Here is a 20,387-nt window from a genome sequence, read left to right on the forward strand (position 1 = left end):
ACATTTGATAATGTCTGATAATCAAAGGCATGAAATCATGAAAAACAAAAAATTTAATATATTCAAATATAGTGATATATATTATTAAAACACATGGAAAAAACCCAGAGTGTGTTTTTCTCTACTCTAAGTGACCGAGTTGTTTTGTATCTGCAGGAGTTTCCCTTCTTCACTTTGACGTCTTTCCCTCCTGGTTTTCTGGTCCATGTCGGTGGAGTGGTCAGCGCTCGCTCTGTCAAGCTCCTGGACCGCATACACAACCCTGGTGAGTTCAGCACACACAAACGTGCCGTGTCCTTATGCAGCTCGTCCACTGTCCTGTAAAATAATATGATTGAGCTCCTCCTTCGACCTACAGTAATTGTTCGGTCTTGCTGTAAGTGGCTGTTAGTTAATGGTGCCCATTTATCCTCTTGTGGCGAACGGTTTTCCTGTGTCTGGTCCCAGTCTCAGTCTGCAGCTTTGTAGCATTAGGATAGGTCATCATCACCCGTATCAAACTATTTTATGGATAGGGGCAACTTTCACCTCGTGGTTTGACTGACTGGCTTTGTGTAATTTGTAGTCTGTGGCTGGTCATGTGATGGCTGTGTGTGTGTGTGTGTGTTTGTATGCTCTGGTCACTGTGTTGTTGTGTGCTGCCTCCCTGGAGATGAGGTGCAGTAGAGGTGCATGGCTCGAGTCTGTTGCCTGCTGCTTCTGTTGTGTAATGTTGTGTTCGCTGCAGGTGGCGCTGTGGCGAGGTACTGTGGCGTTCTCTATCTATGCCTATGCTGCGCTGCCTCAAGTGTACAAACAGGTGTCTAATCTGTGCAAAAAATCCTAATTATTTCTTGTATTATATTGCAGACTTTAAGAATTATTAGATTTATATAGATGACAATCAGATGTTTGCTCACTAGGCGAGCACCTGCCCATTGAAAGTGTTTGACTGTAAAAGTCCACATGGCAGCCTTAGTGGTTTTGCCCTTTGCTTGGTTTAAATGTGTTTATCTAAACTGAATCAAAGATTAAAGGGGAGTGCTGAATGTCGGCTGGGTTAGGATAAGCAGGGTTCTTTTCAGAGGTGGACAGGGAAACAGAAATGAGCTAACTAATAATGATTTTTAACAAACAGTCAGTGATTAAAACTAGAGTAAAAACAACACAGGTATCCCTGTTCTGAATTGTGGATCATAAACCATTCTGAAGAAAGCCCTGTTCACTGTTGCTATAAGAGCAGATGATATCAACCAAAGGTCCAAATTATAGGTGCCCTGTGGAGTTTTTGACCAAAAGTAGCTGTGATTTCACATGTGAGGTTCCTGTTTTATTCTTATTATGCACGAGGATACACATGTGTAAGTGAGCATGTGGGTGCTGCGATACAGGTTGTGGCGATGGGGTCTCTACTCCACCCATTAACAATTATTGGCGGTGACATGCGACAATCTGAAATATTAATCCTATAATCCTGCAATTTTTTTTGCATTTCAAGAGGAAGCTAATGGCTAACAGCTCAACAATACTTGAAAAGAAAAATGTAAACACAAGACCTGTTTACTTTACATATAAACTCCACAGGGTGCCTTTTTAGAGAGTGTACTAGAGTTAGACTGCTACTGCATGCTCCTTTTTGTATTATATAGCTTCTCTTCTCCATCTTGTTAAACAATTTTGGTAGATCTGTAGCTTTCTCTCATTTCTCTTTTTCTCTTTTCCTGGTCAGCCTTCTTCTTTTACGATTGTTTTAGTAGGCCTGAATTTAGCTTGTCTTTGCATAGTGACTGTGAAGTGCTGTCTGTCGTCGTGTAGTGACTGTGGAGTGCTGCTGTTGTGCTGTGCTTGTTTGTTAGACTGTCTCTTCTTTTCTTTTTTTCTCTCTTTTCTATACTAACGGTGTGTTCTGGCCCAGCCTTGGGTAACACGCGCTCATACAAACTGCTAGACTGGAATAGTGTCACTGCAGGTATTTCCCCCCCTTTTACTGCTCTCACCCACAGAAGCGATGGCAGCTCAGTGAAGTTAAACCTCCGTACTCTCTCATGCTGGCATTCAATTAGTAAAATTTGTTATCTAACAATGTGCAATGATAATAAGGATATTATAATTATTCTTTTGTTTTAACCAGTAAAGACCAGCCTAACGACCCACAAACAAATCAAACAATTGCCTGATAGCGTAAAACTGATGAATTCAGTGAGCTGCCATTCTCCTCTCTCTAATCTGTGTGAGTGTGTGCTGAGCTGAGTTGAGCATGCGCTGTGTCCCCACCCCACCCCATTCAGCCTGGCCTGGCTACCCCCCCCCCCCCCCCCCCACCCAGCTCATCCTCCTGCACAGAAGAGCTGCAGCTCTTCCCCTAACGTGGTCCCCCAGGGCTGTTTCTAACGCTTCCTGAATCGGCATCGTGGTAAAACCTGTCTAGACCAGAGGAGGTTTAGGAGGTTTACTCAGTGACAAAGAGCAACTGTGACTGGGCATGTGCATCCAAACTCACTGGGCCGTATTCATACTGAGAGGGAGGGAGAGAGAGAGAGAGAGAAAGAGAGACGGAGGGATGGACGGATGGAATGACAACAGGTTGATTGGATGGGTGGCAGTTGAGGAAAATTACAAAATGATTGGGGATGTATGCTGGGGATAGATGGAAATGCGGTATGGAAAGTATGAAAGGACTTGGTACTCTCTAACTTCTAAACAAGACTAGGTTTGACGGACTCTGTTGAATGAATATGGCCCCTCTCTGCCCATGAGTGTGCACATGGTCATGAGCGTGCACGTTGGTGAGCCTGTGCCTGTGTGACATGCTGCTTCTTCTTGAAGGAACCCACCTTGTGGGCCTGATGCCTGACCATCAGTCATTATTTCTCATCTCTTCAGTTTGATCTGCCATACCACCACCACCACCACCACCACCCCCTCCCTGTTCCCTCCCCCCTCCCCCTGGTCTCACCTTCCTAGCAGCTGCGTTTCTCTCTCTTTCTGGGGCTCTGTCAGCATGTGGCCCTCCAGCAGGGAGTCATTGGGTGCAGCTCAATACTCTAATGCAGCTTCCTTCACGTGTTCAGTGATACAGAACTACCAAATGAATGATATTGAACTCATCACCTGGCAACAATTAGGCTCTTCTGAATTATGAAAATGATTAAAACAGGGCTGGTACTGTAGCAAAGCCTCATGAGACTATTGAAACACACCCATGGTTTTTAGCCTAAGTATGATGAAGGCTCAATCCCTTTTTTTTTTTAATTTTTAACCTTTGTCACCAGGCTAGTGCACATCTTTTACACATCAGGCAGAGTGTTTTTTTTATTTTAATGATTCCTCTATTATCAGCCAGCAAGATGTTCTCTCTATACCACCACAGCAAAAACATACCAATGGCTGGTGGCTGTATTCCCCCTCTGTGTCCTTTCTGTTAGTGTAGCTGACTGAAAGGAACATAAAGAAGAAAGAGACATTATGTTTTTCGACAATGAGCACTAAAGGAATATCACAAACAACAACTAACCTTACCATTGACTTTGCCTTCATCATCATACTCCAACTCATCAATCATTCTAATTGTCACCTTGTTTTACAGAATGATAGTTGGTTTTGGCTTGCTTTTATACACCATTTAACCCATAAATTATCAGGAAATACAAACTGTACTGTTTGATGTCTGTTTATTTTCTGGTAAGTCAAAGCAGTCATATTAGACAACAGATTAGATACAGAGTTTTCTTGTTTCCTGTTTGCGTCTTGTCAAGGCAGTCTTTTTTATTTAAATAGTTGAGTTTATTAAGATAGGCTTAAGTGTTAGGTGAGGTGATTTTGATTGATTTTTCAGCTAATTAAGATATTTTTTGTGTGAAAGATCTTTAATTTACACTTTTGTGTTTTGCAGATGAGCCAGAGACTCGTGACGCCTGGTGGGAAGAGATTCGCCAGGAGATCAAATCCCATGCCAGAGCTCTCGGTTGCCATGCTGTTGTGGGGTACAGCGAGAGCACAAGCATCTGGTATGTACCCACTTATCCTTCTTTTTACCTGTGTTTCTGCAACCAATTTGCTATTTGTCTTAAACACAAAAGGTTTCAGGTCATGTTTTCACCTTCTTCCCCGTATTTCCTCTCAACACAGTGAAGAGGTGTGCATCCTGTCAGCATCAGGCACAGCAGCCATCCTGAATCCACGATACATGCGTGAAGGCTGCCTAGACATCGGGAGCACTGAACACAGGTTGTTTTTGTCTGTTTCTCTCTGAAGTGAAGTGAAATACATTTTTGCTTGTTTATAGTTAATGTCAATACAACTTGAATCAAGTTTTGGAGGCTAATACCTGGTGGTGTGTATTGTTCCCCAGGTTTGAGGAGCCATCCCCTCCAGGCTGTGGTTTCTGTCACATCCCGTATGATGAGTTCAACATGCCGTTTCCCGCCCAGCTCACGTACTGTTACCAATGCAGACGACAAAAGGTCTCAAATATATTTCTTTGCACTCTTAACATACAGTATCTTTCCAGTAAATGAACGTCATCCAGTTGTTAAAAAAGATTTTCGTTAACTGTTATAATTGTTGTGTGTTTTTCAAAGGTTCCTGATGTGCTATTCACAACAATCGACATGCCACACGAAGCTGCAATCACAGGGAAGGGCTGCCTTATCCAGGCCAGGTAATACCTAGCCCCCAAACCCTTAAAATATTACTAACACCACAAAGAAGAAAATGTACCCAAGAAATGGTATCATAGCCAAGTGAAATATCTAAATAGCAAAAATAAATTGCAAATTTGTATCAAATTTTTTGATAGAAGCAAAATGTGTAAAGTTATTGTCCACTGTCAGCACAATGAGCATTGTGGCACTACGGAGACACCATGGCCTACAAATCAAATTCTCCTGATGTCAAGGAACATGTTTGTTTGGTAAAAGACCCAACAAAAATCACATCATCTGATTTTGTTATTATTTTTTATGTGGAAAATGAAAACAAAAACGACATTCAGCATTCACTTCTGATTATATCTGATCACCATCTCATTATATATTGCATAGTTGCAGAATGAAAGCTGAACAACACACTCTTTCAAATAGAGGCTTATGTCAAAGACACGGATCAGAGTGAGTTATTGTTGGTGTTTATTTTCTCCTAGACTCTGTCGTCTGAAAAAAAAAGCCCAGGGTGAAGTGAACGCCACAGCCATCTCCAACCTGCTGCCTTTCATGGAGTACGAGCTGCACACTCAGCTGATGAACAAACTGAAGCTGCGGAACATGAACGCCTTGTTTGGCTTACACATACAGATCAGTGTTGGCGAGAACTTGCTCCTGGGTCTGGCTGTATGTACATTTTAGGTTACCAGCTTAATCAGCCATACCCATGTTTTCTGCAGTACAGTCTTAAAAGTGTGTGTGTGTGTGTGTATGTGTGTGTGGGCTCAGTCTGCTACAGGAGTGTACCTGACAGCGCTGCCGGGACCAGGTGGAATTCAAATCGCAGGGAAGACTCCAGGAGACCTGAGCAATGAGCATCACATCCTCACCATCCAGAAAAGGATCAACGACACCATAGCCAAGAACAAAGAGCTCTATCAAATAAACCCTCCGGTGAGCCACAATAACATGTTTTGATATCAAGTCTGCAGTTCCTCGCTCATATTTCTCAACACAAAACTGGGTAGGGTCATTAATTTACCTGTTTTTTTTTTTAGGTAAGCTAGTAAGGACATCCAAAAGGAACTAAATTTATAATTTGGGCTTGGATGATAGATGATAGATGACTAGACGTATTTCAATTTGTAGACATACTGTGTTACAGTATGTCAAGGTTTTATACATTTACATTCCATGGTGAACTGTTTCCTCGTTTTAGATATAACTCTCTGTTCCAGTGTTAGAATCATCATAAATGTGATCATAAGTTATATATTTTCTGTTCTTTGTGGATCATGATAAACTTACCCCTCTTGTCTCTGTCTGATCATTAAAGAAATTATTTGCCCTGGACCCTGAGGTGTTCGGCGGCATAAACATGGTACTGAGCACGCCAACTTTTATGCTGTGAGACAGAGCAAAGCATGACAAATATTTCACTCAATTAATCACAATACTACACCACCTTTACCATTACTTTCTAACGGCTCTTAACTGTGGGGACGTTTTGGAGTAGGATGATCTGCGATCCACTCCAGAGTCGCCTCTCAAGGGCAAACCACTGTAGATTCATTGTATCTGTTTATGTATTTGTATATCCTGCCCATTCACTCTCTCACCTGTGTATTTTTTATGCTGTGTGTGCGCGTGTGTGTATATGTTTGCAGCACCACTCCTTACTTTTCCAGATTCATACTCAAATTAACACAAGCCATATATGTGTGTAATGGTGCAATATGTCATGGTACTTGAGCGAGTGTGAGCATGTGGTGTGTTATTAACATAGTCCTTCCACTAGCTGTGCAGTCTGGACAGATGTTGAGATGCAGAAGTGGGCTGCTGTGGTGGTCGGGTGTTCCCTTTGACATTCTGTCCACTGAGGCCACGTGTCCCTTTGCTTGCAGGAACTGGCGGAGGAAGTGGTGGGTTCTCCGATCCCTGAACCAAGGCAGCGATCCAGGCTTTTGCGCTCCCACTCTGAGAGCTCAGACGAACTGTCGGAACTGGACCTCTCACATGGCAAAAAGGATGCCTTTGTCCTGGAGGTGTGGATCTATAAGAATATAAAATACATCTGTATACATCTTCTTTTTTTTTTAATGTACGTAAGTGTTTGCTATTATCTCAATAGATTGATGACACTGATGCCGTGGAGGACATCCACTCCCTTCTCACTGATGCCTCTCCACCCACAGGTCTGTGCCATCTGCTCACTCCACAGCAGACAACACAAGCTCAGTTATTCATCTTCAACAATTTTTTCTTTACATTTTTTTTTAAATAATTTTTTCTCTGCTTCTTATCCCTCCTTCATTCTCTAGGTTTCTACAGCTGCAACACTGAGCTCATGCCTGGAATTTGCAACTGGACATCAGCAATACAGGTGACACTTAACAGTGATGCTTACTTCACAAATTTAGTCTTTACTAAACTCTTATTTAAAAGAGTTACTTGAAAGTTTATGTTTCAAATTTTGGAAGTTGGTTAGTATATGCAATGTGTTTTTGTTACCGTCTACAGATGTTTACATCGGTGAGGGTCTTTAGGTTGAGTAATGTCAACCTGACAAACCAAGGCTTGAACAAGATCTTCACTGACCTCTGTGAGAATCTGCTAAAGGTAAGGAACTCTTTTTGATCAATAACTGATTACACCACGTGCACAACCACGATGATCCTTTGTTGCACTGTGCTATGATACTTGCAGTGGTTGTGTTGTGAATGAGGAGTTACATTTACAATCTACAATTCTTCATGTTTATTTCAGAGCTTTTACTTCAAGTTGCGCTCTATGATCCCCTGCTGTCTTTGTCATCTCAACTTCACCGTGGCAGTACCAGAAGAAGAACTCATACAGGTGAGAAGTCTCAGACCGCTCATTTATGACATTACTCACAGACACGATTAACCCTCTCTGTCCGCCTCCTAGGTCGCCGTAACGGCAGTTGCTATGACGTTTGACAAGGACCAGACCCAGGAGAAGCTAGCAGAAAAGCCTACAACCAAAGGTAAAGAGGGAATATTTGACAGCATCAAATTAATAGAAGAAAGAAGAAAAGAAAAAGAAAAAGTTCTACACATATGCCCAACGTTGGAACAATCATAGTTTGAAACATTCTAGTATCTAAACATTAATATACAACCAATCTGTCATCAAGAATAATGTCAATATAGTGTGTTTTCCTTATTGCTAGTCAAATTTGAGTTTTGAAAAATACAAAACATGTCACGAGCCATCATCATAATCTCTTTAGGGAATATCTCTTGTGTTGTGTATTTGAAATTAAAGCACCAGTGTAATGTGTGTGTGTGTGTGTATCCTTGCAGGGGGCAGTGAGACCGAAGAGCAGCTGCAGTTTCCCTTGGAGTTGTGTGCAGACTCATCATCCAGCACTCAGCCATCGTCCAAAATCTCAGGTAGCCTTTAGCCATGTTTTAATTTATCTAATTATTTATTTTTTATTGCTTCCCGGCCTCCTCCTCTGCCCTGCTTCACTAACAGGCATTGCCCATCTCCTCCACTAACACTTCAGGTACAGTCTCTTTACTCACCCCAGCTGCAAAACTCTGCCAAAATCAGCTGGTTATGGTTCGTTCAGCAGGTAAATAAACAGTGATGTAGCGTAGCCCAGTGTGTTCAGTTTTGCTGTGAACTTAGAAGAGGACAGTGTGGTGTTTGCTAGATGAGCTGTTGTTGCTCTCCTAAAACATTGTGGCTTTACCTTCCGTTCATATCAGGCAGAGGAGCATTTTGACATGCACGATATCTAGCGTTAAAGCTTCAAAAAAACACTCTTGCTTGGTTTGGTACAAGGCGAAACAGACTGAACTCTCCTTGGTTTCTGTCAAGTGCAAAAGGTAGACTTTGACGTTGTGTGTGTGTGTGTGTGTGTGTGTGTGTGTGTGACAGGTGTCCCAGAGAGTACTAACGTCTCACCCAGAGGTAAGCCCCCTCCCATCCACCATCTCCCTGTACCCCACCTCCCTGCTACCAAAAACTACACTGCCCTGTTTTTGACTTTTCATTCCTTTTGTCTCGGACAGAGTTATCCTGCACTGCTCCCAAACCTCATCCACTTTTGTTCTTTTCTGTTCTTCTGTTTGTTTTTTGTGTCTTGTTTTGTTTGTTTGTTTTTTTTTCTCTTGTTGTTATTGTTGTTGTTGCGTTTGTGTACGTTTGGCTGTGGTGTGTGCGTGTGTGTGTGCGTGTTTATGTGTGTGTGTTTGTGTGTGTGTATGTGTTCTCTCCAGCTGCCTCCGTTGATTACGGTTCCTTTGCAGACAGATGCAGCACCTGGCTAGAGCTGCTTAGGCTGAAAGCTCACACCATAAGACGAGGATCAGTTAAGACAAGTAGGAGGACACAGTCTCTAGCACACTCTGGTGATCATACCCACAAATACAGAACACGGTTTTCACAAGCAACCCTACACAAACACACACCAACACACACACACAAACTTGCATACACTCACACACACCCCTCCATGCATGCCGCTGGGGGGCGGAGCATCGTAAACCAAGCACCAGCTTTTTAGCTAGAGTGTGAAAGTTGAAGCCCCGCCCCTCAGGGGGAACCACAATCAGCAGCTTGGCTTTGAAATGCCTGTAGCAGTGGTAACAGCAAAGTAACAGGCAAGTGATTTATTTTTTTTCCTTTTTTTTTGTGCAACCTTCTTTCCATACGCACTTGTCGCACTTGTCAAGATCTGCAAAGGCTGGAATTTCTGGAGCAATTTGATGACAATTACTGATTGTGCTCTGCATTTGCATTCCTGAATCTCCCTAAACAGCGAGAGTACTACATGATTTAAAAAATGGCAAAATGCTTAATTAATTACCTCATGTCTGAATTCTATGAGTTTGAAAACATACACAATGTGCTTAAAAGATCATGGTTTTGGGAGGGGGGGGGGGGGCGATGCTTTTCTGCAAGAACTGGTATCATTCTCAGCCCTGTGCACAGTAAGTGAACAACAATCTTATGTGTGGCTCTGAAGGTTTCTGGTTTGATGGATGATAAGCCACATCAGGTAAATTTTTTGCAGTCAGACAACAGAGCATCTTTCACACTCTGGCTCATATACATGTGCCCAGCTGAGCTCATAGCTGTCTTTGTCCATCTCCATTTCTCAAGCCTCTTTCACAAATGCACCCAGATACAAATATTCTGTTATGTACTTCACTGTATTGCAAATACTGTACACACACGCACACACACGCACACACGTCAACTTACACAGCTGTGCCCAGGTCTGTCCGTCTGTCTGCAGACACTGTGTAACTGTCTTGTCTGTTTGCCTCAACTGCATGATATTGCATGGCAGCGTGTGCTTTCCAAGTGATTGTCTTTGCACCTAACATCCACACCACTGCATGTGAAGCCACACATGTATCTGACACACACACAAAAAAACTGACTTACTCACATAAAGCGCACACAGATGTGGTACCGCTGCTGTGAAAAAGCTAACAGCATTGCATTTTCATTCCACATTCACATTTCTTTCTGCTTCAGAGTTCATATCTGCTTTTTAATTTTTCCACAATTGTTGAGCATCTTCTGGTATCTCCATTTCCCTTTGTCTTTTTCCTCCCCCTCCCCTCCTCTTGTCTCCACCTCCTTTGGACCTCTCCCCGTCCCTGCTCTCTCCATACCTGCAGTCTCATCGCTGGAGCGCAGTAGTCCATTGCCCGACGGACGATCCCGCTCGCTGCGCTCCAACCGCTCGTTTGGAGGCAGTTCAGTGACGGTCGTGAAAATGACGCCACTATCCTTCCTCCCCGGGACACGCATCATTAAATACCTTGGGATAATCAACATGTTTTTTATCAGAGAGACGACATCATTACGGGAGGTATGATCAACATGACCGCGGAAAGTCACAGCAAAAGTGTAGTAGACATACCTGTACTCATAAAAACACCTGTGTGTTTGTCCCCTGCAGGAAGGAGGTGTCAGTGGCTTCCTGCATTCATTCATAGCGGAGGTGTTTGCCATGGTTCGAGCTCATGTAGCCGCCCTGGGTGGTAATGCAGTAGTGTCCTACAACATGAAAGAGTGTGTGTTAATGGAAAATCCAAACAAGAACCAGGTAATTTCAAACACTCTTGCACACTACAAGCCCACACACTTTTAAGTATTGAATTGAATTGAAAGCCTTTATTGTCATTATACATCAGTACAACGAAATTATGTTGCTACTCCACTGGGTATACAATCAATAAATAGTAAAATAGTAAAAACAATTAATAAAACCAACAACATCTATACAGAAGGTGCAATAAATGGAAAGTCAATGTTCATGAATGAGAGGGTGGCTGGGGGGGTTGTAATCTCTGTTTGTTTAAATATGTTATGGCATTTGGGAAAAAACTGTTTGTAAATCTGGTGGTTCTGGATTTGGTGGACCTATAGCGCCTGCCAGAGGGCAACAGTTCAAACAGACCTGGGTGTGAATTGTCCTTGATGATGGCTTCTGCTCTGGAGAGAGTTGATCTATACAGTATTTATACTTAAAAGCACACTTAATTTGTATTGCACCTTTTATAACATGACAAGTAGCTCAGTTTGTTCAACATGGAGAGATACTAAAATAAAATATGTACTTTAAACAATTAGAATTAAGTCATAAAGTAATTAAGAACAAGGCATTTCAGGATATAGAAAACCACAAAACAAAGAACAAAGAAATTGCAAATAAAAGTTGATTTTATGAAGCAAAAATAAGATTTGAGCTGGTTTTTCCAATACTAGACCATTTTTGGCTTTGAAAACAAGATGATTAACCCTCCTCAGAATTACAGGTGGAGAATTCCAACACTGGTGCAATATGCTCTCTTTTCCTAGTTTTGGTTCTTCTTGCTGCTGGATTTTGAATGAGCTGCAGCCTGATTTAACTTTTCTTTTTTTCACATAATCAGTGTCCTTGGCGTCCTTGTGTTTTAATCTTGTCTACTCCCCCTCTAGGCTCAGTGTCTCATCAATGTGAGCGGTGATGCCGTCATCTGCGTGAAGGATACAGACCAGGACCCGGTGCCCTCAGCAACAAATGCCGGACAGACCTGTAGTAGCGGAGCCGATGGGGCTTCATGACAGTGAAACACAAGAGACTCATTTTGTCTGCAGGGCACACAATCTTAGTGAAAACACTCTCTGAGTATAGCCGTCCAAGAATGAGTCATTTATGTCTGCCTTAAAACTCTGTAACAGATTCAAAGGTGTGGACACAGGTATTGGTAATAAAGCAAATACTCACGCACTCTCAAAACCATGAAGTCTCTATTAATGTAGGAGAGCAGGACATTTCTCTCATTTGTGCACAAGATACTGAAGTTCTTAGGTGTCTGAGAGTATTTTAAAACACTTCTAAACACTCTGCATCTAAATTATGCCTATGCCTTGCAGCCGCCCATGTTGGGGTCGCCCCACAGCTTCAGTATATTGGCCATCCCTTTGTGTTTGGGTGCAAGTGACTGATGAGGCAGCTATGACTAATATGTCTTTCCACAGATCACAGGATTCATTAAATGACCACGCCAAAAGGGACACAGTTGTATTCCATTTAATGATTGAAATGCAGTCAGATCCCCCCTTGGTGTGAAACTCACTACTAACTCACTACTAACATGCCGATTAAAACACCATTTGTTCATTTCAGTTGACAGATAAAGGCAGTGTGAGTTAAAACAAGTATTTAAATGTCAACGTGACTTCCTCAAAACAGAAAGTTCAACCTCGAATATAAATTTAAAGCCTAAAATCCAAACAACTGAAGAAAACATGTGATGCCATTTTGTTATGGTTATGTAATAGTTCATGTGTGTCCAGTCTTAGTGTGTAAATTAGTTTCTCTAAATCAGATTTTGTTGATGGATAGACTATCTGTGTACTATCACAGTATTGCTCACTTGCAGTATCTGATAATCAAAATTCTTGGGAAGTGTCAAATAATGATGCCACAGATTACAGCCTTGTTTTTATTTCCAGTAGATACTTATGTTACACATGTCTATGACAAACGGGCAATGATTACAGGCATTATTCGTGCATATTTTTTGTAGAGTGAGAATTTTCCTTTTACAGCCATTAATATTTTATAGCCTAAATTAATTTTTTTAATTGCTTACTTGCAAAATAGAAAACATGAGCGGGATAATGTGTATGCCTTTTTATTCACTTATATGTGAGCTGGGGATGGGTCTAATGTCAAAAGGGTGTAAATGGAAAAGACATCCAGTCTTTGTTATTATACTAAAACCCTTCGGGGTCTAACAGAAATATTTCATAGGATAAAATCTTTGAAATCCTTTTGATTGAAATTACATCTTTACTGGTGTGTGATGATGAGGCACCTTCTCTTGCAGTTCTAGGATCAGTTTGTCTTATTAATACATCTGTCTGTGTCAAATGTCACATCCCATTGCCAAGCCTCATCACTGTTGCTTTGGCTTTTATGTTCTGGATTATAGCTCTGCTACCGATCTGTCCATCTCCGACATTGATGTCTAGTGCTGGAAAAGAAAAAAGCATCTCCTGGTGTAGGTGCCACCTGAAAATAAACTCTGTACATGTTCTCTAAAATCAGATTTTAGTATTTTTGTAACATAATGTATGAAACCTACTGCTGATTTTGCTTGTGCAATGAATTCCTGATGTTTTGACTCACTGTGTCAGAGAATTAGTGGTACTCTATCTAATCTTATTTGTGTGATCAGTAGTTTGTGACCAGTTTCTTATATTTGTGTCTGAAACTTGAATGTACATACTTAGATGCTTTTGCTTTCTGACCAGCAGCATGCAGACCCACTTTTTCTTTGCCATGAATCTGTATGCTTGCTGGGTAAGTCTTGCACAATAAACTCAGTCAAACCAAACTGCATCATCATTGATTAAAAAGCTGTGAACACCGTTTTTCTTAATATATAGGAATGAAGTAGAATAAATGACCACTATTATAATAATGGAGGATAAATGTTATTTGTATGGCACATTTGACATGCAATATATGCCCTAACTGCATCACAAAATGAATATTTAAAAGTATTAATGTGAAATTAAAAACATGAGTGATTATAAAATAATAAAAGTAAAACAAATGATTGCATCTTAACTTGGGTCAGTTTTGATCCATTTTTTGTTATATCTATTTATTAAAGGACGTGTTTATGATGTGTTCCGTAACATACGGTAGTGCAAAACACAATTTGTTGTTCATACTATAGCTACTGACAGTATATTATCTACTCAGGAGGAGGCACATGTTTCCATGTGCTCATGTTTTATCCGATGCACCGTGAACGCAGCACATAACGGTGGAAACGAACCGCAGCGACATCTCGGGGTCGGTCGGGTGAACTTCCGCTACGTGTCTTCTCCCCGCTTCTCCCCCTCTGGCTACGTGAAAACCCCGCTCGTCGCTTCCCGCTTCCCGTCCTTCCTCAGGAACAGGACGCGGCAAGTCGGTCGGTAGTCAGAGACGTCCAGGCGGCCAGCAGCAGCAGCAGCTCGGTGCAGACATGGGAGAAACCATCCAGCCGCGGCGCATGTTCCTCTGGAGCATGGCGGTCATCTATCTGGTCGCCTTCGTGTCCCTCTACCTGCAAGTCCCAGGTGAGACCCTCCGCTCTGTTGTTACCTGTGTGAGCTAGCCCCCATAACTTCACTTTTAGCTCCTTAGCCGGGAATTTGGCACTCGTGCTGCCCTGTCTTCCTCTGTCTCTGTCTTGCTCTTAAGAGCCGCCTGGAAGTTTCTGTGGGCTGCAGCCGGGAATACCGCCCTGCTCCTGGGTAAATATACGAGCTAGTAGCCGCCGACAGAGACCCGAGCTGGTGGGAGAGATGCTCACAGCAGAGCAGTGTGTTGTACTGAAGCTACCTCAGCATCCACCAGTCTTAAAAGTTGTGCTACCCAGGAGAAGCTAGGAGGAAGACGTCGCCCACGCCCATGTGTTAAAGGAAACGCTTTGCACTCTATATTTAGTGTCACCATCAATATTTCCACTGCACTGTTTAGTTTTCCAGTTTATCTGTTCATTTCGTGTATTCTAGCTGCAACTAGCAATGAAACTACTATGAGATGAATGACAGGGTGGACAAGGGAGAATTTCAGGATTTATACAATAATACACAAGTAGGCTAGAGACAAAAACAGCACATTAAATTAGGAAGCATACATAACTCCCCAGTCCCCAGTCCCACAGTACAGATTGTTGAAAAGATAGTACTCAACTTTTTAAACTCAAGATTCACAAATTGAGTCATTTTTCAAGCCTGGAACAGTGGATCCCAGCTTCTCATATGAGCTGATTTCCTGCTTTGCTTTGTCATTAATCAGTGTATGTTAAATATTTCTTGGTATTTGTGTTAGTTTGGATGACAAAAAGACCACATTTTGTATAGGTTGTTGAATGAATGGGTTGTTGAATGAATGCAGGAATGTAGAATGTATCTTGAGTAATTTTCTTTTTACCGGAGGGAGGGTTTATCTGAGGAATCTCAGCCAGGCTTGTCTGTACAGGGCCAGCCAATAGGAGCAACAGATGTATAGACAGATACTGATGTGTAGGTAAAAACACATAGGTAAATGGGTCATGAGACAGAACAAATGCTTACATACATTGCACATGGTGTGACTGAGTGAAAAGAGTTAACACTTTATGAATATCTTGGAAGAACAGTAAATCTTGTCAGTAGATAGATTCCCTGAAACATGGAGAGTTGCTGATTTAAAGATCATGCAGTGGCCAAGCACTTCACTATTAATGTTAATCTGTAACATAGTTTATGTTTGTGTTTATTTCTAGGTCTCTATGGTAACGATGGGCTGCTGCCTGCTCGTTGGCAGCTGCGATACAGCGGTAAGCCCCTGGGGGAACAACTGCTGTCCTCGCCCACTCTGCTGTGGCTCGGCCCTCGACTCGGCCTGGACACTCACACCGCCATGGAGCTGCTGTGTCTCATCGGAGCTTCCCTGAGCCTCGCCGCCACGCTGGTGGAGGCTCTCCGAGACAGCGTGGTGTTCTTCTGCCTCTGGGCCTTGTACCTGTCCATGTACCAGGTGAGATTGCATTTTTTTTAATTTTTGGTCACAATATTTCTAGTTGTCATGCTCTTCTTCATGTAACATTTTCTTTTGTTTCAGGTGGGCCAGGTTTTCCTCTACTTCCAGTGGTGAGAGATAGATGTTTATAGCTGATTTTAGTTTTTTTCATTTCCACATTATGTCTATAAACCACAGCTTGAAGAAGAAGCCTGAGATTGATAAACTAGAATGACAACTCTTGTTTCCCTGTCCTCTCTGCCACCTGTTCCTCTCTGGACAGGGACAATCTGCTTCTAGAGACGGGGTTCCTCTGCATCCTCGTTGCTCCACTGACAATAGTGAGAGGGTCACGGGCGGTCAGAGAACATGACAGTGTGACTTTCTGGCTGGTCCGCTGGCTGCTCTTCAGGCTTATGTTTGCCTCTGGGGTGGTGAAGCTCACATCACGTTGCCCCACATGGTGGGGTCTTACAGGTATGTGTTTGAGTTTTACTATAGTGTGTGTAGGTGTTGGGGATGTGGTTCCCATTTGTGCCATTTGATTAAGTTTATTTTTCATTGTGTGTTGCAGCTTTGACATATCACTATGAGACTCAGTGTATTCCCACCCCCCTGGCCTGGTTTGCCCATCAGTTGCCAGTCTGGTGGCAGAAGTTTAGTGTGGTGGCAGCTTTTGCCATAGAGATCGCTGCACCTTTCCTGTTCTTCAGTCCACTGCGTCGACTCCGGATTGGTAGTTTTTACTTGCAGGTGGGTGTGTTTTTTGAATTTGAGCAATTACTGTAGCTGTACTTCCATTACTAAATGCACTTCACTTCAGGATTATAGTGGTTACTTGTGCACTGCTACGTTCTCCCACACACTGTCTCTTAAACCTGCAGTTAGCAGGTTAACTTCTACAGTGTTGTACATCACTTATTAAAAAAAGCCTTTTCAAATTACAACGTTGATTGGTTTTCTTTTTCCGCCCTTGTGTAGGTGCTGCTACAAGTCCTCATCATTTTGTCTGGAAACTACAACTTCTTCAACCTGCTGACGTTGGCCCTCTGTCTGTCTCTGCTGGACGACCAGCACGTGCACTTCTGGCTACGCAAAACAGACAAGAGCAGCAACAATGGTAGGATAAACATATATTAACCGATAATACTTATGCACTTCGTTTGAAGAGGGACATGCATACAGAGTTTAAATTTGCACCTACTTTTGTTTGTTTTTTCCTGTCCCTGCTCTGACCAGACTCCAGGTTGTGGTCATGGCTGAGTTATCTGCTGGAGCTGGGGGTCTGGTCTCTCATGATCTTTGGAACGATTGTGTGCTTTGATCTGCAGCTGGATAAAAGAACGAGTGGCGTCTCCTCCAGAACAGGTGTGTGTGTGTCTGTGTGTGTACAGTACTTGAATAGAAGGTATTTGATTTGTGCAGTGCAGTTGATTTCTGTTTTTATTCTTGCAGCATTCACATACCACCAGTTTAACCAGTTTTTGAAGACCGTCACCATCCCCTGTGTCTGGATCGGGGTCCTGTCTCTCACTTGGGAGATGGTTACAGCCATGTTCAGGTAGGACTGTCTCCACTGTGCAGCTGGGAGCTTGGTTATGTGGCCTGTTAAATTTACTCTATAGAAAATGTGTTGGTGTACTATCACACGCACAAAACTTAAATAATGAACTTTTTTGTAGGTGTGCTTGCGTCTCTGGTTTCTTCAAGAGGTTTTGTGGAACCCTGCAGTGGACGGTGTTTGGTGCTGCCACCGCTGCCATGTTCGCTATCAGTCTGGTAGGTAGTCAAGGTTGAACCAGCAAGCAGTGCATCCTCTTAAATTTGACTGTTGTATCTGTAGTGGTGCAAGTAAGAATATCAGTGTTTTCTCTAATGTACTGTATATCTCCTGTTTCTCACTCCCAGGTGCCATTCACCTACATAGAGTATGACTCAAACTCAAGATTGTGGCCAGGGGTACGTCGGGTCTATGACCACGTGGATCGATTCCAGCTCGTCAACTCATACGGCCTCTTTAGAAGGATGACGGGCGTTGGGGGGCGGCCAGAAGTCGTCATCGAGGGAAGCAATGATGGAGTAACGTGGACGGTGAGAGAAAAAAAAATGATGGTTTAAAAACATGCTTGTGAATGATCCAATTAATAATTTTGTGGCATACTATCCTCTATACTGAACAAAATTCTTTATATGAGCGTGTTTTTTTTTCTTCTTCTAGGAGATTGAGTTTATGTATAAACCAGGAAACCGAAGTGCACCGCCTCCTGTGCTGACACCTCACCAGCCCAGGTTGGACTGGCAAATGTGGTTTGCCGCCCTCGGGGATAACACACAGGCTCCATGGTTCACCAGCCTGATGTACAGACTGCTGCAAGGGAAGAAAGATGGTGCGCACCTTCGCAAAGCTGTAGTTTGATTAATCAGTGCATTTGTTAAACAGGCAGATTACAATCTTTGTTCCATGTTCTGCAGTTGAAGAGTTGATCCAGACAGACGTGTCCCGGTATCCGTTCCACCAGCAGCCTCCTGCCTACCTCCGAGCCCACCGCTACAGATACTGGTTTACTGAACAAAAGGCTGATGGGTCAGTGTATGTTTGCCTTTCCCTCTCTCATACACTCGTAAGTGTGCATTGACACACTATACTGTAGAACTTAAAGGGATACTTCACCCAAAATTGATAATTCACCAATTTTCTACTCACCGTCATGCCAAGGAAGGGTTTGGAGAACTTTGGAGTCATCAAAACGCTTTTGGAGTTCCAGGGGGGGTCCGGCTGGCAACGGATTTTCATATAATGACGGCAGATTGATTGAATGATTTGAATCATCCAAAACACACACTATGAAACATCCAAATACCTCCATACTGCTCGTCCGTACTGACCCAAGTGTCCTGAAGCCATGATATGAAAAAGCTTTTGGAAAAAATTAATTTCTGATCTCTGTTTTTAGCCTTGTTGTAGTAGCAGCTCCCAGTGGCTGCGCGAGATTTGCTGTGAGATGTTGTTCCATGTTTAAATCATACATCCAATGGTTTACAACGACGAACGAACATCTCGCAGCAAATCTTGCGCATGTGCACAAACATCAACAGAGCCACTGGGAGCTACTACTACAACAAGGCTAAAAACAGAGATCAAATTAATTTTTTCCAAACAACTTTTTCATGCCACGGCCTCAGGACACTTGGGTCAGTACGGACGAGCAGTATGGAGATATTTGGATGTTTCATAGTGTGTGTTTTGGACGATTCAAAAGTGAGCACAATCCACCGCCATTATATTAAAATCGTTGCCAGCCGGACCCCCCCCCCCGGAACTCCAAAAGCGTTTTGATAACTCCGTAAGTTCTTTGAACCTTTCCTTGGCATGACAGTGAGTAGAAAATTGGTGAATTATCGATTTTGGGTGAAGTATCCCTTTAATACATTTTCACTAACATGATTCATTGCACTTTTGTCACAATAATTTTACACAGATTTTAAATGAACATGTATTCGCTTCATTTTTCCAGTGCAAATATTTTCTCACAGGCCTCTTGCATGCAACATGATGTTAAGTGTTTGACTGGTCTTTGTCTGCAGTTCTTACCCACAGCAATGGTGGAGGAGGGTCTATGATCAGGAATTCTATCCCACTGTGCACTTGGACAGCACTTTCCTGGATGGCATGCTCAGTCAGTTCGGACTCAAGGTAAATGTATCTTAAATCATCTCCTCTCTGTTACCATTGTTATAAACCTTTTTTATACTGTCTTTTTTCATGCTTTAAACTATTAGAAACCTCACACTGTTGATATTCATCTTTTTCTTTGTCTGTAGGACAAATCCCCTCCACGTCGTATGTCCAACACCACTGTTTCCCAAGCAGTGAAGTGGGTGCGCTCTCAGGTCAGAGGTGTTCCTGCCCACATCCTCATCTGGACCCTCATTGGCTGCAGCGCCTCCTTCTGTCTCCTCCGTGGATTGTGGAACAGGAACAAAGGGACCCCACTTTCTCATGAAGCCGATGCAACTGTGAACAGTTACATGGAAAATGAAGGAAAGCCTGAGCAGGAAGCACTGGTGGAGGAGGAAGAGGAGGAGGAAGATGAGGAGGAGGAGGAGGAAGAGGAGGAGGAAGGTGAAGTGGAAGAGGAGGAGACTGTTGGTGATGATGACAGCGTAGGGGAGGATCAAGATGAGGAGGAAGAAAGAAACGGAAAAAGCTGAGCTACTCCAAAAGAGAAAGTTTTATGACAGATGCAGGTAATCCCGTAAATACTGTTATCACCACCTGCCTTTGTAGAACATTATGAAAATGACCAAAGAAATAGTTCTTTGTATATTTCTATTTCCCCATTAGCCTGTCACAGAAAAACAAAATCTTTATTGCCTTATATCACCTACACCTTACTGCAGCACTACATATATCATCTATATATTTTTAAAACCTCATTGGTTCTGACTTGTGTTCAATCCTAAGTGAAATATAGTCAGAAGATCAGATCATGTTGAATGAAATATAGAATTTAAAATGTAAAATGGGTTCTTCCTCGTTCATGTTACTATGCACTCTATCTCCTGTCTGTGGTACGTGTGTGTGGTGTGGTGCTTGTATGTGTGTGTTTGTGTGTGTGTGTGTCATTGTGGTCACTTCCTAATACTACTGTATGAACTCTGCACTTTTCTCCCACTACAAACATGTCTTCTGTTTCTAAAAAGAAAACACCATGCAAAACATTATA

General features: G+C 42.6%; 2 protein-coding genes across 10 annotated transcripts in view; both read left to right on the forward strand.

Moving 5' to 3' along the window:
• Nucleotides 1-13,466, forward strand: part of c2cd5 (C2 calcium dependent domain containing 5) — a 24,238-nt gene extending 10,772 nt beyond the window's left edge. The window contains exons 10-30 of one of the 8 annotated variants that reach the window (XM_083973676.1): nt 157-265; nt 3,872-3,986; nt 4,108-4,206; nt 4,331-4,442; nt 4,560-4,639; nt 5,120-5,306; nt 5,409-5,573; nt 5,956-6,000; nt 6,524-6,664; nt 6,751-6,814; nt 6,941-7,002; nt 7,140-7,238; nt 7,386-7,475; nt 7,548-7,626; nt 7,946-8,035; nt 8,152-8,220; nt 8,529-8,561; nt 8,870-8,971; nt 10,283-10,476; nt 10,567-10,713; nt 11,589-13,466. In XM_083973676.1, coding sequence (XP_083829802.1) covers nt 157-265; nt 3,872-3,986; nt 4,108-4,206; nt 4,331-4,442; nt 4,560-4,639; nt 5,120-5,306; nt 5,409-5,573; nt 5,956-6,000; nt 6,524-6,664; nt 6,751-6,814; nt 6,941-7,002; nt 7,140-7,238; nt 7,386-7,475; nt 7,548-7,626; nt 7,946-8,035; nt 8,152-8,220; nt 8,529-8,561; nt 8,870-8,971; nt 10,283-10,476; nt 10,567-10,713; nt 11,589-11,714 — 2,208 coding nt within the window. In that variant the 3' untranslated portion in view covers nt 11,715-13,466. Of the gene's footprint in view, nt 1-156; nt 266-3,871; nt 3,987-4,107; nt 4,207-4,330; nt 4,443-4,559; nt 4,640-5,119; nt 5,307-5,408; nt 5,574-5,955; nt 6,001-6,523; nt 6,665-6,750; nt 6,815-6,940; nt 7,003-7,139; nt 7,239-7,385; nt 7,476-7,547; nt 7,627-7,945; nt 8,036-8,151; nt 8,221-8,528; nt 8,562-8,662; nt 9,002-10,282; nt 10,477-10,566; nt 10,714-11,588 lie in introns of all 8 variants that reach the window. The other 7 variants (XM_083973673.1, XM_083973674.1, XM_083973677.1 and 4 more) reach the window with 7 other exon arrangements.
• A 558-nt stretch (nt 13,467-14,024) lies between these two features.
• lmf2a (lipase maturation factor 2a) lies at nt 14,025-20,348 on the forward strand. 2 transcript variants are annotated; one of them, XM_083974326.1, is made up of 14 exons: nt 14,025-14,231; nt 15,425-15,678; nt 15,763-15,791; nt 15,944-16,137; nt 16,235-16,413; nt 16,642-16,780; nt 16,900-17,028; nt 17,116-17,221; nt 17,343-17,439; nt 17,569-17,751; nt 17,879-18,047; nt 18,133-18,250; nt 19,246-19,354; nt 19,483-20,348. In XM_083974326.1, the coding sequence occupies exons 1-14, from the start codon at nt 14,138-14,140 to the stop codon at nt 19,870-19,872; spliced, it is 2,190 nt and encodes a 729-aa protein (XP_083830452.1). In that variant the 5' UTR covers nt 14,025-14,137; the 3' UTR covers nt 19,873-20,348. The 2 variants fall into 2 exon arrangements, with proteins under 2 accessions (XP_083830452.1, XP_083830453.1); XM_083974327.1 differs by having other exon boundaries at nt 18,133-18,244; nt 19,483-20,347.
• The last annotated feature ends 39 nt before the right edge of the window (nt 20,349-20,387 follow it).

This window comes from Trachurus trachurus, assembly GCF_905171665.1.
Source record: "Trachurus trachurus genome assembly, chromosome: 6".
NCBI classification, from domain to species: Eukaryota; Metazoa; Chordata; class Actinopteri; order Carangiformes; family Carangidae; genus Trachurus; species Trachurus trachurus.

Coding starts and splice junctions, on each gene's coding strand:
- lmf2a (XM_083974326.1), top strand. CDS start 14,138: ATGGGAGAAACCATCCAGCCGCGGCGCATGTTCCTCTGGAGCATGGCG. Junction 15,792..15,943: donor GTTTTCCTCTACTTCCAGTG/GTGAGAGATAGA, acceptor CTCTCTGGACAG/GGACAATCTGCTTCTAGAGA. Junction 16,414..16,641: donor TTGGTAGTTTTTACTTGCAG/GTGGGTGTGTTT, acceptor GCCCTTGTGTAG/GTGCTGCTACAAGTCCTCAT.